This window comes from Protopterus annectens, chromosome 9.part0, assembly GCF_019279795.1.
Source record: "Protopterus annectens isolate FY-2018-M chromosome 9.part0, PAN1.0, whole genome shotgun sequence".
In the NCBI taxonomy this organism is placed as follows: Eukaryota; Metazoa; Chordata; order Ceratodontiformes; family Protopteridae; genus Protopterus; species Protopterus annectens.
The window spans coordinates 825,688,406-825,706,103 of NC_056743.1; the positions used below are offsets into that span (position 1 = coordinate 825,688,406).

Here is a 17,698-nt window from a genome sequence, read left to right on the forward strand (position 1 = left end):
TGAAGGATTCTCATCTTCAGACGTGCGATAGGTGACAGATTGATATCCGCTGCCATGGACCCCAGGGCCCTCAGGACTAATTCCACTGGGGGGGCTGATGATTTTAGAGGAGCCAGAATGTTAAGGTTTAGATTGCGAAGTCTGTCCGCCATCAGAAAAACTCTGGATTGTACAGAGTCTATTCTGGCCCCTATGAAATCTAAGATCTGAGTAGGTTGAAGGGAGGATTTCTTGTGGTTGATCGTGATCCCTAGATGGTGGGCTAGATGTAAGAAGTAGTCACTGCCTGAACATAATAGATGCCTGGTGGGGGCGGATAGGAGCCAGTCGTTCAGGTAAGGAAAGACCTGTATTCCCTGAAGCCTCAGGTGGGCCCCTACAACTGCCATGACCTTGGTGAACACCCTGGGCGCTGTGGTGAGACCGAAGGGTAGGACCCTGAACTGATAATGGCTGGCTCCTAGCCGAAAGCGGAGAAACCTCCTGGATTGCCTGTCCATTAGAATGTGGTAGTATGCATCCTTGAGGTCTATCGAGCACATCCAGTCGTTCTCCTGTAAATGTGGGAGAATGGATTGAATAGTGACCATCCAGAACTTTTTTTTGGTGACTGACAGGTTCAGTGTGGACAGGTCGAGTATTGGTCGCAAGTCCCACGTCGTTTTTGGCAACAAAAAGAACCTGGAGTAAAAGCCTGATCCGGATTGCTCGAGGGGGACGTGCTGGATGGCTCTTTTTCTTAGCAGCTCTCGTATTTTGAAGGCTGCTACCTCCCTCTGATTGGGTGGAACATCGGGGAGACTCCCCGACCGGGGAGGATACGTTAGGAATGGGATAGATTAGCCTCTGGATATAATTCTGAGCACCCAGCGATCTGTCGTAATGGACTCCCAATTTGCTAGGTGCTCCGTGAAGCGCCCCCCTGACTGCCTCCAGAGAGGGCAACTCCTCAGGGTTGCTATGCGGGTCGATCGGAAAACGGTTCCCTCGACCCAAAATTCTTCTGGCCCCCTCTGCCTCTGGGCCAGCATCCACCCTGTCCTCCTCTGCCTCTGAAGGACGAATTATCCGGAGTGAAACGGGATTGTTGAGCTTTCCGGAACCACATCTTTTGTCCTCTTTGGTTCCTGGAGTAGGATCTCTGAGGAGCCGAGAAGTGGATCCCGATGGCAGACAATGTCTTCCCATCTTTCTCTGGAGAAGCGTATCGTAGACTGTTTTGCCAAAAAGTGTAGAACCGTCAAAAGGGGCTTTTGCGAAGGACGCCTTGAAGGGTTCCGCAAAATCGCAGAGACTGAGCCAGGCCTGTCTACGTAAGACAACGCCTTTTCCGCTGGCTCTAGCCGCTCCCTCCGTGGCATGGGAGAGAAGCCACATAGATGTGTTAGTAATCGACTTGAGAGTGGCCATTTGAGTTGAGAAGGTCCGTTTGTCCTCGGCCGACATGGACTCTGTGGGTGACCCAGCGTACTCTTTGATCAGGTCCCACTGGAGCCGCATTACATGTGCCATATAGTTCTGTGACCTTACAGAGAAGGTCGCTGAAGCGAACATCCGCTTTCCGAGGCGGTCCATCTTCCAAGACTCCTTGTCTGGAGGATGTACTGAGGAACTCTCCTGTGATAATTCCTTTTTAGTGGCAGCCGCCACCACCATGGCATCCACTGGAGCACCCTTGCTCCAAACTGTCCTGTCCGTGGGAGGGCTGAGTATCCTGTCCGGTCTCTTGGGTATTGGCTTGACAGTGTCTGGCTCCTTCTATGCCCTGGTAGTTATGAGGTCCACCAGGGGGTCGGTGGGAGGGGCTACCCAACAGGTAGATGGGCCTGTGTCAAACGTGTCCAGAAACACAGACTCATCTGAGGAAGGTTTTTGGGCAGACCACCCCCCCCCTCTAATGTGCAACATTTCCATAATGTCTCCAAAGGAGACATCTTCAGGGGATGACCTTGGGGAACCTTCCCCTTTCTCTAAGTCCGTGTCTGTGAGGGACTCAGGTGAGTCCAAGTGCCTCCTCTTGCACTTTCATTGTGTCTGTTGTGAAATTATTCTGTTGATATCCAGTAAGGATGATGTAAAATTGCTTTCTGAATGTTACTTTATTATAGAGTCATGGGTTGTGTTTTCATTATGTGTATAAAAAAGTCCAATAATTAGTTTCAGTATTTCTGTACCCTCTGCCTCTATTATCTGAATACATCCATTCTGAAAAGGTGTGCCTGCTTTGAATATGAAAAGGTGACATAAAATGCCCACAAACTAAAACTTTGATCATTTGTTCACACGCGCGCACACACACACACACACACACACATATCTGATCACCGTATGTACATACACATAGTGGCACTTCCTTTGCCAAGTTAGCTGTTTTTTTTTTTTTTTTTTTTTTTTTTTTTTTAACTCTGAGCAAATGACAGTAGCAGTTATTTTCTTTGCATTTTGTCTGTGAACATCTCAAATATCTTAATTTTGATATTAAAAAGGTCTTTAATGGTCACAGTAATATAGTTTAACGTATTTCACTGAAACACACACTAGCTCTGGCAAGCCAGATCAATGAACATTTTAATTGTGATCACTTAGTAGGGAATATGTTCCTTTCTTCCACGTACTGCCTCATTATCCTGTAGTTATAACCATGGTATTGGACTGTGTATACCATATATGCCTGATTGTGATCAGATAAAACATGGCCACAGTAATGCATTTGTACATCTGTCATGCAAACATACACTAGTCTTGCTGAATTAGATCTTTTACTGTTTAGTGGTTATTAAAACCATGCAAGAGTTCAGTGCCTTTCATCCACAGACTCGCTGTGTAACCACCAGGTACACCAACTTTGACTGTGTAAACCTTAGTTGTCTTGTGATCAGATGAAAAAATGCCCATGGGAATATATTTAAGTCGTTTCATCTGTGTATGTGTATTTTTCCAATCCAGATCAATGATTAACTTTGATTAAAATGATAGCTATGGTCAGTCACTTTCATCTACAAAGTACATCCATAGCCATCTGTTATTGTTATTTTATTGACTATGTATTTCTCAGATGTCTAATAAATGCCAAGACATTTTAATGACTAGCTGTAATCAAATGATAACATGGGTTAGTACCACTCTCCAAAAGACTGCCTTGGCAGTCGCCAATTACAACCACTCTGTTGACTGTGTGTATACCTTCGATATCAGTCTGTGAGCAAATGAAAAAGTATATAACTGTCAGAGTAATACTATTTTAGCTCACTGATGTCAGGCACATACACTGCAACCCATTACAGCCTCCTCACGCACACACAGTATGCCACTAAGAAGCCAGCCTGATGGTTGCTTGCTTTCACAAACATCCTGCCTGCTTCTGCAAAAAATAAAAAAAAGAAAAAAAAAAGAAAAATGGTAGTCACTTACTGTACACACTTCTGTTGTGAAGATTGTGAAAAAATAGAGATAGTGGTCACAGTAATGTACTTCAACTTGTTGCTTCCAAACACTTGCACCCTCCCACCAAGAAAAAAACATGGCCAGCTTCTCTGTATTTGCTTTTGAGCACAGTTACCCCCCCCCCCCCCCACAGTCCTCTTGATATGGTTGCAAAGAAAATGAAAGTAGTAATGGCCATAATAATGTCTTTCATGTTGCTGCTGTCGGCATCCTAAACCCTAGTTCTAATCTCTGTAATGAAGTAGCTGATAAATGTTTAAAAAAATGAATGGTTTCTGTGTAGTGTAATGATGCAGTTACATCTGGTGATCTTCAAGTTTTATGGGTAATACTTGCAAGAGAAAAACTGATCCTGAAGATCAGGATCATGTACCCCTCTTAATTTTTGTGGGCAGTTGATCTCTAGCATTTTCTTTACATAATAATAAGGCATGGATTGGCTAGCCACATCCTGTCACTGCGTAGAAGGAAAGGTTATACTGCATTATCCTAGTCATGGTCATGGTTCATACAACTCCCAGAAGAGACGACTAAGTTCAGCAGTATAGTATAACTACTTCAGAAGTCCAGTGGCTGACCTCCCAACTCTGCAACCTGAGTCTCAGAAAATATACTGCACTACCCTTGCCTTAACAACATCAGCATTTGAATAGGAAAGCAGGATGTTAAGTGATGTAGTTAAAGTCTGCATTTCGAGCAGACTGGGTATCAAAGCTATTACCAAACCTATATGACACAGTACTGGTAGTTCAGTAAACTGAAGACCTCACCAAAGAAATGTTTGACATACAAGCAGTTGATAAGATGGGTTTGCATATGGTGAAGTGTGGACATGATGCAGTGAATACCAGCTTTTTAGTTGCCATCTCTGTTTCTGTAATAGGAGTATAGGTATGTATGATTGGAGCAATCTTTCTGGAAGACTTGTACTGTGCACATTAATGGCTTCTATGTTTTCAGTACTTAGGCACAGTCTGAACCATGCAGAAGTCTGAACTAATGCCTTTGGAGAAAGAAGTTTCTAGGAGCTAGTTTGAACTCAGGGTTGTATTGCCTTCCTCCATCAGGGCAACTTCATATGGTGATGGTGAGGTTTTTCAAATCATGAAATAAACTGTTTTGATGGCTGAAATTTGAGGATACTGGATGTTGTCCTTATCCATTCTAATACGTCTTTATGCAAGAATCCATATGAAAATGTTTATGAGAAACGTGGGACCCAAGAATGACTAGTCTGTAAAGCTCAGTCTTTCTCTTATGGTGTCTCTGACAAAGAAGCTACAGTGGTAGATATAATAGCAGTCTCTGAACTTGAATCCCCCCAACCAGAGGTCAATAAATGTCACTTTAGAGTATGCGTTGGAATCCATTTGAGGGAATGAAACTACTGTGACCTTGGTCTGCATCTCCAAAGAGGCGTGATACAAGTGTGAAATGAAATGTTAGCTATCCTTCGACCAGGGACTCTGCAGATTGCAACAGATAGTGCAGCATTGATGTAAAATGTCAATGTGTACAAGGAACACAGTGTTACCATTTGTGTAAGTCAGCAGTACTAATTTGACAGCAGACAGCCAGAACAAACCCTCCCTTACAATCAGTTTGCATTCCATTTCAGCAAAATACAGTAACAGATGCATTAAGCAGGATGTAAGTCACTCGTAGATGTTTTGGGGACAGAAAGTTTTCCTATATATAGTAAAGAAATGAGGTTGTCCAGTGAAAGGTTTGTCTGCATAACATCTTGACTTCCAGTGTTTTGCTTCAGTGTGTTTTGGCCTGTGGCATTGGTAAAATGTGCTTTCTTAGTGTTAGAAATCCTACATCTTTATTCATTTCTTCCCAGCATTTCTGATACCAGCTGAAAAGAGAAAAAAAACAAGTGCAAGTCTTCCTACTCCCTGTTGGTCAGTGCATCCGTGGTTCTCTCTAGTAACAATGTCAGTAACAGGTAGTTGTCACGACTGCTCAATAACAGTTTGCTCCGTAACAGAGGAAACTGCTTCACCCAAAATCCGAACTCTGTTTAACAGCCTGGAATCCAGATCTTGAATTAATTCTAAACAAAAAAAATGTATTTTCTAGTGAGGTCTTACTGTTTTGAATGAGCTAAAACACTGAAAACATCATGTTATCTTTCTGAACAGACTAGAATTTCACATTGGCTTCAAAATCCATGTTATTGTAAATAGTGTTTTAGTGATCACAGTTAATACAGGCTTGGCTTATTCATCTTTTAAAGGGCTTTTCAGGGATTTTCTGCATGCTCACCCTTGGAGCCCTATTTAGCCATAGATACAGTAGTTAAACTTCTTTAAGAGTATTTTACATTCCACCGGTCCAAATTTGGATGTAATGTTTGGAACAGAGAAAGCAGACTTTACTTCCCTATGAACCATTTATTTCTACTAACTTTAATGATGGAATACTGTTTTTTTAGTTGTTGTAACTTTAGCTAGTGGAATTTCTGAGCAACAGGCCTTGATGTGCTTAGAGCATTTATCTTGGGAGTCTTGTCTGTAGCTACTGCTACTTCAGTTAGTGAAACTCTGAATTACAGGTTTTAATATGTTAAAAGAGGTTTGCATATTCTTTCGCATGGAGAGGGTATCCATGTGAACAAATCCCTCCTTTATATATAAGAGGTGACTGAATTTACTTGAATTAGTTTATTTATCTCACAGTTTACTAGCTGATTAAATTGTTTACTTTTAACATTAATACAGCAAAATATTGCCTGAGGAAATTAGAACCTGCACTACTAATCGTGCCCCTTTATTCATCCCTCATCAGGCCCATCATAGAATACAGTGCCCCTTTTGGGATGTACCTTACCCGACACCTGCAGCAATTAGAAAGACCCCAAAAGTATCTCACCAAGAGGATCAAGGGTCTCAAACAGATGCCATATGCTGCTCTGTTAAAAGAACTCCAGCTCTACTCAGTTGCATACCGCCTACTTCGAGGCGATCTATGCCTGACATACAAAGCTATGTCAAATCCAGAATTAATGGACATGCTCCACCTCAGTAAATCTAAATCCCTTAGAGCCACATGCTCGAGGGACTTGAACCTCAGCACAGAAATAAATAGAACTTGCTGGAGGGACAGGTTCATAACCTAGAGGCTCCCTTCGCTCTGGACTAGAATTCCAGTTCATGTGAGGCAGAGCGCCTCACTGAATCTCTTCAAGAAGAATCTCGATAGGTGGATGGGGGGTCATAGGTTTGTCCCAGGGATTACTCCCGTGTCACTATTAGACAGAGGCACAGTAAACTAAACCTTAAAAAGGGCACAGTATACTCAAATCAAGGGGTGGCGTAAGCCATACAGAATCGGGCTAGGCTTATAATTGCCCCAGGGCAGATAGCCTAGTATGAACCTATGAACCAGATTAGCAGTTCTCACAGTCTTGTTCAGGAATGTATCTGCAAAGCTGCTACATGGGTGTCCTTTCACTTTCTAGCATTCTTGTATAGATTGGATGCCCAGTGTGTGGGATTGGAAGAATTTTTGCACATTACTTTGTATTACAAGTTAAACTGTTGTGTTTGTTCAAAATGTTTGTTTCATTTTAGTGCAAATATGTCATGATTGAAAAAGAGCCCTTGTAATTCAGTTTTTCTCCTTTTATAACCATATGGCAAAATTCAGGCACTTTGTTCTTGATAGCCTGATAGGTTCGTAGGTGTGTACTAGGCTAATGGCCTTGGAGCCTTTACAAGCCTAGCCCATAGGATTACCCTGGCATCGTGCCACCCGACCTTAGTACCCAGTGCCTCTATTGAATAGAGCCACTGGAGTGATCCCCAGGGTGAGTTTTCTATTTCCCACCCACTCATCAAGATTTCTGTTGAAGAGGACCAGTGAGGTGCTCTATTTGACATGAAAGGGAAGTCTATTCCATAGCATGGGCATGGTTCATAGGATCATAGGATAATAGATTAGTACTAGGCTAACTGCCCTTGCGAGCCATTTTAAGCCTAGCCAATTATCCCCTGTGAGATTCAAACCATGTACCTTGTGTTTGTAAGGCAAACACCTTAACCATTAGGCCACCATCATCTTTTGTCAGAACAAGCACTGTGATTACCCAGACTCTTAGTCATCAAGGTCGTAGTCAAGAAGGACTTTTGTATTTTGTTCTAAGTTTTGTACAGTCATTTATCCATGCAGTGTAACTCTCTGCTGTGAATTAAGTCATGCACTTTCATTTTTATCCATGCACTAGCTTTCAAATCTTTAGCTGCAGAAGTTGTTTAGGACTGAGTCAGAACTGGAGCCTGTCCTATAAACCAGAAGGTGTAATGCTGAAAACACTTCTGGATGGTGTGTGTGTGTGTGTGTGTGTGTGTGTGTGTGTGTGTGTGTGTGTGTGTGTGTGTGTGTGTGTGTGTGTAAGTGAGTGTATGGGAAAGCAGATACTTTGTTGAGCAGCACTTTGTTTGACATCTGTTTAGTAGACACAGTTTGGTTGACTAAATGGATGGTCAACAGCTGTTGACAAAAGGAGTAGATCAGACAATTTTTGAGGTTGGGGAATTAGCCCATTTGCCAATAATTTTATGATCTCTGGGTTAGAATATATAAATATTTAGCAGGGAGTGTGGGAAGCACAAGGGAGCTTGCCCTTTTCGAAAAATGATGGTTTCTTTTTAATTTTGTTTTAAGGTTGTTTCATGTGCCAAGATTGATGCTCAGTGCATGCTTAGTAGTGTGGTGACGTACATAGTGTCAATCATTTGGTGTCAGCATTAATCATGTCACTATGAGTGTTGCAGTAAAGGTAAGTAAATCCATGTTTATATATGTGTGCACACACACTTACATACACATATGTGGGTGCATGTGTATATGTGTGTGTGTGTGTGTGTATATATATATATATATATATGGGTCTATGACATTTCGCCGAAAATTGCTGACATAGGGTGCAAATTGCCAAAAATAGTACTGACAGTGTATCTGCCCTTTTCCCCCACTGTAGTGCAATCTTGGAGTGAGAATATTAAGGTAGAGGGAGTGTGGGGGGGAGTAGCCCCCCACCTACTCGGGTTATAAACTACTTACTTACCCTTTTATAGGGACTGCTCAATATAAAACAATAATAGACAATATTAAACTGTACTGGATGGGGGGGCTACACCCCACCACACCCCCCTACTTTAATATTCTCACTCTGAGATCACACTACAGTGGGGAAAAAGGCAGATACACTGTCAGCACTATTTTTGGCTAAATGGATTTTCGGCAATTTTGACTCTGTCATAAATTTTTGGCGGAATGACACTGATTCATATATATATATATATATATATATATATATATATATATATATATATAGATATATATATATATATATATATGTGTGTAAATGGATGTACTTAAGATGTTCAACTGAACAGTAAGTCGAATGTCATATGATCTACTTTCCAAAAAGTTGAACAATGGAAAAAAAACAATCTTTGTTTTTCCATGGGGACAACCCCCCTGCACCCCCACACTCCTGCATATTATATATACTAACACCAAAATCGCATGACAGTGGGGAAAATGGTAAATTCCCCAATCCCCACTGTACCGCAGTCTCTATTCAAAAGCTTTGATATTTTGGAAAGTCTATCATATGGTCTCAACCATATGATGTTTGACTTTTGTTGACATGATATGTACATATACACACACATGTGCCTACAGGCAATTTAGAGGATCCCAATCCCAAGCCCACATTTTGGGATATCTCTGGCAGTGAGATGACACTTGTGAGACCCATTAGAGGCAATCCCAGCTGTAATGGAAGCAGAAAACCAGCACTAGTACCATTTTGCCATCCAGCCTTAATTTGATAATACCATTTTAAAGCTATAGCTTTTGGAGTGGTTGATTCTGCTTTAATGCTTTGAGTTAATGTTTCTCTTTTGGAAATAAAATTATGCATTTCCTCTTTCCATACTTTGGTTATAACATGCAGAATGAAAATATATGAAATAATGCAGTTAACTGTATGCTGTGTGTATTTGTATCTGAAATATTGCCCTTGAATATTTTCAGTTTTCACTTGACCTTCCTTTGATACTAGCAAAATTTGAAAGTAAATACGGACCACTTGCTCATTTGGTCTGCTCTTGATCCTAATAAATAGTTTGACATCTCTTGTCAAATAATATACTTTTTTGCCTGGATTTACATTTTGGAGATGCACTAGTACCCACACCACCATTTCATTTGTGCCATCAGCATAGTTAATCTTGCAAGATGGGAGCACAAGAGGTGGGTCACTAGAGCTGGTAAGGTGAGACTTGTGTGACTGGTTCACTCTGCAGCATTTTAAAGACACTTTTGCAGATTCTTAGAGGATAGTATGGTATTAAAAATATTATGTTTAAGAAATGTAAATCTGCAGTGAATAATTTTGTTTTTTTTCCCAGCTAGTATTATTTGGTCTTAGTAACCAAATGGTGGTGACCTTTAAGGAAGAAAATACTGTAACTTTTAAGCACATTTTCCTGAAGGATTACAGTGATGGCGCTGATGACACCTATGCTGTTTATACCCAGAATGATTTTTACGAGCATATGTATTATGCTGTGGACCAGGTTAGTATGGCAGTACCTTCTTGCATGCAAGTAGTAGTTTGTAAGTGTAATGTGAAAATCTATATTTAAAATATTCAAGTATGTGAACAGTCAGGATTCTGTACTTATTGAGAGGATCTGTATGAAAATGGTAGGATGCAAGCTAGTGTGTGTAATCTGCATTTTATTTATATATATATATTTGTGTGTGTGTGTATAATATATATATATATATATACACACACACACACACACACACACGTGTATGTGCGTATATGTATATATGTGTATATATATATATATATATATATATATATATATATATATATATATTTAGATATATAGATATATATATATATATATATATGAATCCATGTCAGATCCACAAAAACACACATAACCGATGACCGGCTCACCGAAACGAGATCGTCGACACAACACATCCCCGACAATGGTAAGTATATGTATTATGGAACGGAATGTATTCCCGTGTCCACAATACAGTTAAAAAACAAAAATAAACATGTGTATTGCAGAGGGGCAAGCCCCCCCTGCACCCCCCATGTGGGGGGGCTACACCCCAACACCCCCATACTTAAATATACCAACTCCGAGATCGCACCACATTGCGGAAATGGGAATACATCCCATTTCCCACTACTCACCATTGTCAGGGATGTGTTGTGTCTGTGTTCTTGTCTCTGTGATCCGGTTGTCTGTTAAGTGTGTTGTCCGGGAACTGATAGGTTATATCCAAAATTAGGCATCAGAGACCAGCAGCTCCAACACCCAAGTAGTTTAATGTTCAAACACATCAGAAGGAACACACATCCACAAACGCTGATAAAAACAATTCCCCCTTACGTTTTTGTCTCATAGAACTTCATCAGATGGGCAAATGCATCATAGTTACCTAGTTAAATAACTTTCCTGTTTGAATAGACCAATGAAATCAGTGATTCAATTAATTACCAAGATACAGAAACAGTGGATTTTAAACTCAATGTGACCGTCTTAAAATGTTGAATAAAATACATTTAAATATTTAATAATTTAAAATAATTAAAAAATGTGTGTGTGTGTGTGTGTGTGTGTATATATATATATATATATATATATATATATATATATATATATATATATATACACACACACACACACACACACACACACACACACATATATACTTGCATCTGTTCAGTTCAAGTAGGCTTATTTTGTAATAAAGGTAACATGCCTTGCACAATCTTCTTGCCCATTAAACAAGCGTTGTAGAATTTTCGTCAGTTTTTTTTGTGTGGTCCAGGATGTAGTCTTAACTTTCTTTCTTAGCTAAGATTTCAGTTTTTCTTTGTGGTTATAGCTTGCTGCATTGGGAGACTGGCAGTGTTCATAGCAGCAGTAGTAGTAGTTATGATGTTTGTTTGCTACTTTTTAATGTTTGGTTGAGTAGCTGACAAGGCCCTAATTAATCTGATTTGGGCAGTCCTGCTGTAGTTCAAAGTCCCAGAAAGATGGGTAAATTTAATGTAGGTTAGTACAAAGAGTAAATAACTCGAGTACAAACCGTGTTTGGACTCAGACGGGTTCTCTGTGGGAGTGGATGTGCATTAGGGTTCAGCTGTGAGCCCACTACTGTTCATGCTAGTGATGGAGTACATTAGCAAACAGGTCAGAGGGGTCAGATCACCAAAATTGCTATATGCAGAAAATGTGGCATTATAGGCAGACTATGAACAAGAACTTCAACAAAGGATAGGGGAATGAAATGAAACACTGAAGTCACATTGGATGAAACTCTGTACAGATAAGATGATCTTAATGGCAGCAAAAGCGGGAAATCAAAAGAAACTGAAAATTGAGATAGAAGGGGAAATACTGGAAGAAGTTAAAATCTTCGTGTCTGGGAGGGGTGGTTGAGGAGAAGCGAAGTCTGAATGAGGTGGTCAGTTGTAGAATCAGAGGTGCTACAGCCAACTGGCACAGTGTTGGGGTAGTGTATGACAGAAGAATGCCAAAAAAGCTGAAAAGTAAGGTGTGCAAAACAGTAGTGCGTCCAGTACTGCTGTATGGTGCAGAAACCTGGGCAATAAAGACAGAGCAGTTGAGGAAGGTAGAAGTGATGGAGATGAAGTGCCTGAGATGATGGGACAGATGAAGAAATAAGGATATCAGAGCAGAAGCTAAAATTGTTCCAGTTGCATTGAAAGTCATAGAGAACAGGTTACAGTGGTTCAGGCATATGTGCAGAGATGCAGAAGACAGTCTGGTGAAAAAGATTTGGAACAGACAAGAAGGCAAGAGGAAATGAGGATGTCCAACAAAAGAGATGGATGGATTGTGTGAGAAAATACCTGAAGCAGTCCGGCATGGCTGGCAGGGAGTACAGGAGTGTAGCACTGAATCAAGAGAGATGGCAACAGTTGAAATGATCCAACTGTCCTTGTTCTGTGATGAATTTAACTAGCATTGCCGCCAACCTCTGTAGATTTCCATGAAAAAATGTTCATTTTGTGTGTGCATTCGTGCTTAACTGTCTCCTGTTTCCTTGTCTGGCTTGTCTCAGTTCTCCACCTCACCTTAATTTACTTTCCCTACTACTCCTCTTTCAGAGTCTGCAACTTGTTGCTCCTCCCTGGGAGAAATTATTTTCTCTACAGGGAATGTAATTTTACAAACTGTTGTTTGAAGGTGCAGGCCACTTAAACTCAAGTGCTGCAGTACCTGTTTGAGCTAGATGAACAGGTCATACTGTACTCCTCTCTTAAAGTATACATGTCTTCAGTTACAGCTTGTTCATTATTGGACCCTCAAGGTTCATAGGTGGGTACTAGGCTATCTGCCCGAAGGCATTTATACGCCTAGCCAGAATGTGTTGGCTTTCGCCACCCCCTTAGATTAGTTCCCTGTGCCTCTGTCCAGCAGAGCCACTGAAGTGATCCCCGAGGTAAAGTTTCTGTTTCCCATCCACTCGTCAAAGTTTCTTTTGAAGAGTGTTAGTGAGGATCTCTGCCTAATGTAGATTGGGACCTTGTTCCAAAGCATGGGAAGTCTCTGTGAGAGTAATCTGTCCCTCCAGCACATCCTGTTTATTGTTGTGATGAGGTTTAGATCCCTAGCGTGTGTGACTCGAGGGGATAAGGTTTTCTTTAGGTGGAGCATGTCCAACAATTCTGGGTTGGACATGGCCATGTATGTCAGGCAGAGATAACCTCTGAGTAGGAGGTATGCAACTGAGTACAACTGCAGTTTCTTCAGACGAGCTGCATAGGGCATCTGTTTGAGGCCATTGATCCTCTTGATGAGGTACTTCTGTTGTGTTTCCAGTTGTTGCAGGTGTCTTGTAAGGTACATCCCAAATGGGGGAGTGTACTCTAGGATGGGTCTGATGAGTGATGAGTAGAGGGGCACAATGACCTAAGCTGTTCTTGAAAGGCACCCTACAGCTGAAACTCACCTGGCAACCCTTTCACTATTCTTTGGCTTTGAACTTTTTATATAAAAACTCACTCTTCATCTGTGTTCTGATGTTTTTAAATGCATACCTTTATTTTGGAATACTATTTACTTAATACCCAGAAGGATGTCAGAATTACATGTCTTGATGTTGAAGGAAGTCTTACCTTTTCCTTCTTGAAAACCATGTATCTCACCCAGGGCCAGTCCCGCCTTCAAGCCTAACTAGTCTTGGAGCTCTTCTTGCATGAATCTGTTTACTGTCCATTTTTTCAACCAAGTCAACAAAATAAAGCAAGGCGACTCCTACATACCATGGATGTGCATAGACAACTCTGGTACTGTAACCATAACAGAACCAGATACTTTAGGCAGTTGGATCACCTTTTTTCTCCTTCTTGTCAGGGAAGGAGGGTGGACCATTATTAAGACTACTGAGCTCCTAAGCTAATAGCCTCACCTTCTTTCTATGAAGAACTCATGTTGGATATGTCTGAACACAGTCCATTGAGGGAAGTGCCATGCCTAGCTTTCTTCAAGGATGTCGCAACTCAAAGCTTCTTTGAGGCTGCATCTTAGCCTTCAGTTTGCATTTTGTTCATATGTTACAAACTAGATGTTCATCAAGGACTAGAGGTATTGAATTTCACTTCTTTAGTTATAACTTTCCTTGTAACTGCAAGTAGACCCCCAAAATATTATATACTGATTACCATTACAACAGATGGAATAAGTAAGTTTGTTAAAATTGTTACTCTTGTGAATATACAATTATTAGTAATCAGACCATCAAAAATCAATTTATTTTTCCAAAACTTGACAATTTTCTTACAATCCATAAGTCCATGAACCTAATCTGCCTATTACTAGGTGATGTGAATGTCATTTGCTTGGACAGAAAACTCTAACTTCTGTAGCATGAACTTGTATGGTTTCACACAACTAATTAATAGCCCCACACATTATAGCAAGGCATCAAATTCTCTATTCAACTGGATCCTAGTATCAGACCCTAACAAATATTCCTCCACAAGTACAATGTCAGATTCATTCACTGTTCATCTTCTTTTCTACCTGGGCCTAGACTGAAAATTACCTTCTACCCAGTTAGACTTTACTGTTAATCAAATGTCAAATAAATTACATCTGCAACATATTGAGATTGTTTCTTTATTAAATTTAGGTGTCATAAAAGGTGTAATAATAAAAGTTCTATGAATTTATTTCCACATAAAAATGTCCAATACAGGCTTGTAGAAGTTAGACTAATAGATTTTAATAACACATTTTGCTTTTCCCCTCTGATAACTCATTCATTCCAAGGGAATCAATGAATTTCCATAACCCCCATCCAGGTTTTTGTTGCTGTTTACTGTTATCTTTTAAAATGTAGGAGGAGTTCACTTAAATAAGATTTCACCTAGAGTTATAAATGTGAAATATTCATATGTTTTTGGAAATGTATTTTTCTCATTTTTGTTTAGAAAACAAATAATGTGAAGTTGTTCACTCTCGCCGTTCATTCTTCACTGATGGGTTCGGAGTCGATCCTCGGCTCCGACACGGCCGACTAGCAAGCTCAAAGTTCTCCAGTAGCTCGAGACCCAACCCCTTATCCCACAATGCACTGCTGTAAATATCCCAGATCTAGTTTGCCGCGGCACGGATCTCTTGGTTTCCAGCATTGCTCGAGACTATTATTGGGAGTTTTCAACTTTCAGCAAGTTTTTCTATTTCAATTTTATATCTTTTACTCCTATAACTATATGCTATTATCTAGTTAGCAGTTGTTTTCTGTTTTTCCCCCTTTTCCCAGTAAAAAATCTGCTGATTGCCTTCGGCCTTTTGGCCTTGGGCCTTTTCTTACAGTTTGTTAGATAAAGTTGCCCTTTTGGGTTTTTTGATATCGGGTTTCTATAATCCTCTCTAACTTTAACTGTCATATATAGCTAAATTGTGTTATTACTAGTTGCCTTTTTGAGCTGTGTGTACTGTGTGTAGTTAATTAGATTAATCCTCTCTAACTTTAACTATCTTATATAGTTAAATCATGTGTTTTTTCTCTTTTTCGATCTGTGAATAGTAGTTAGTGCTATGTCTGAAGAAAAGGAAAAGCATCCAAAGTCTGGGTTTAAAAAATGCCCAGACTGCTGACAAAAGATGTCCGTTACAGATGCCCATGTGCAGTGTGTGTACTGTTTGGGTGAGGTGCACCTGCAGGAGTCATGTCGTATCTGCAACTCTTTTTATTCTAGAGTGCTTGCAAAAAGGAGGAGGAAGTTAATTGATAGGGGTATTATCAAACACCCTTTCTCAGAGGCATTTTCTGACCAGGATGGGGCCAGCAAATCGTCCAAATCTTCATCAGAATCCAGGACAAAGAAAGGAAAAAAGTCGGAAAGTGTTGTGACTTCGGCTCCACTGACTTCAGAGCCCACAGTCTGTTCTTTTCGGACCCGGGACACTGCTCTGGAACCGGTTGCCGAAAAAACTCCCTCTCTACTGCTCCAATCGGCTCCATCTATTCACTCCTCTAGGTCTTCTGTCAGCCTGTCTGATCTGGATATGAACCGGCTGGTTCAGAAACTCTTAAAGGTACCAGGCCTAGCTAAATTGCTGTCTGCTCAAACCCAACCATCGGAGCCGAAGACCATTACTCCTGAATTGTCTGCTCCTTCTCTGAGCTATACCGGACCTTTGGAGCCGGAGGAGGCTGACCTGATGATTGTGGATCCTTTGGAGCTGACACCTGCTCCAGTGCCATCGGCTCCATCTGCTCGGATGTCCTTGGCGCTGACCTGGGACTATAGGAACTGACACTCTCTGATCGGGTCCAGGGAGGATAGTCGCACCAACTTGGGGCCGACTCTTCCTCTCAGGGCTTCGGCTCGGGTAAGCACGGCTCCTACCTCGGGCTCAGAGCCCACGGCTTCGGTGCGGGAGGGGATCGTGGCTCCTCCTGACCCGTTGACTCCTTCTCATCGGAGCCGTGGTGCATTCGAAACCATGAGGCGAGTGTTGTCTCCTAAGACTTCCTCATCTTAAGGTCTGGCCTCTTCCTCCCCTAAAGAGCCTGTGTCAGTTTCTGTTTCCTCCGGTCATCCCAAGCGTGGAGACCCAGAGCCTCAGGTAGCCCCACAGGGCGCTCCCTGTTCTTCTGAGACCTCTCCAGAATTTCCCACAGAAGAATTTCCCAGGAAGAGATTATGCAAGAGGAGGCATTTGGACTCCCCACAGGAGTCCCTAACATTAGACACCGACTTGGATGAATCAGAAGGGTCCCCCAGATCCCCCTCTGAGGACATCTCCTTTGCGGAGATTCTTAAAATTCTTAGGCAGGAGGGTGATTGGCAGTCCAAGAGCCATACTGAGGATGAGTCAGTTCTCCTGAAGGCGTTCGGGTCTCAACCTTCCACCTCTTGGGTGTCTCCGCCCTATGATGAGCTTATGGCTCTGGTCTCTCGCAGGGCGTGGGAGTCACCAGAATCTATGGAACCTGTCCCTAGGAGGCCTGATAAGTTTATTTCTGCCCCCATAGATAAGTCCTTTTTGACCAAGGGAGTGCCTGTTGATGCCATGGTGGTGGCGGCAGCCACCAAAAAGGAAATGTCTGAGACTTCCTCATCTATCCATCCTCCTAACAGAGAATCTAGGATCATGGCTAGATATGGGAAATGCATGTTTAGTTCAGTGACTTTCTCACTCAGATCATGGAACTACTTGACCCATTTCACCAGACTGTAGAGAGATCTCCTTAAGGAATTGGGAGATGCTCTTCAGGGTGCTGTAGCTACGAGTGTATCCGACAAAGTTGCTACCTAGCTTGCTACCCTTAATTCGATAGTTAACTCGTCCATGCGTCTCATATCTTACGCAGCTGATGGTTCGAGTAGAGCTGCAGGTACAGGAATTGCTCTTCATAGGCATGCGCGGATGCGACTCTGTTCCTTCGCGGAACCCTTCAAGTCTTCATTTACGAATAACCCATTTGATGGCTCATCCTTGTTTGGGCCAAAGGTGAAGGAGACTTTGACCAGGTGTGAACAAGAAGGAAAGACTCTGCTGTTGGAGTCCGTTTTTCCACACCCACTCGACCCTTTCCTAAAGGTCAGAGGGGAGGAAAGATGTGGTTCTGGAAAGCCCAAGGAGCCTTTCAAGACACACGTGAAGAGCCCCCCTCCAGAGGCAGAGGAGGCGGTTACAATGGAAGACGCCGCCCTCAC

At 41.7% G+C, this 17,698-nt stretch overlaps 1 protein-coding gene across 2 annotated transcripts in view; it reads left to right on the forward strand.

Annotated features, from left to right (window-relative positions):
* Nucleotides 1-17,698, forward strand: part of MCOLN1 (mucolipin TRP cation channel 1) — a 640,674-nt gene that overhangs the window by 176,921 nt on the left and 446,055 nt on the right. For both annotated transcript variants that reach the window (XM_044083494.1, XM_044083493.1), the window contains exon 3: nucleotides 9,873-10,040. In XM_044083494.1, coding sequence (XP_043939429.1) covers nucleotides 9,873-10,040 — 168 coding nt within the window. The remainder of the gene's footprint in view (nucleotides 1-9,872; nucleotides 10,041-17,698) is intronic.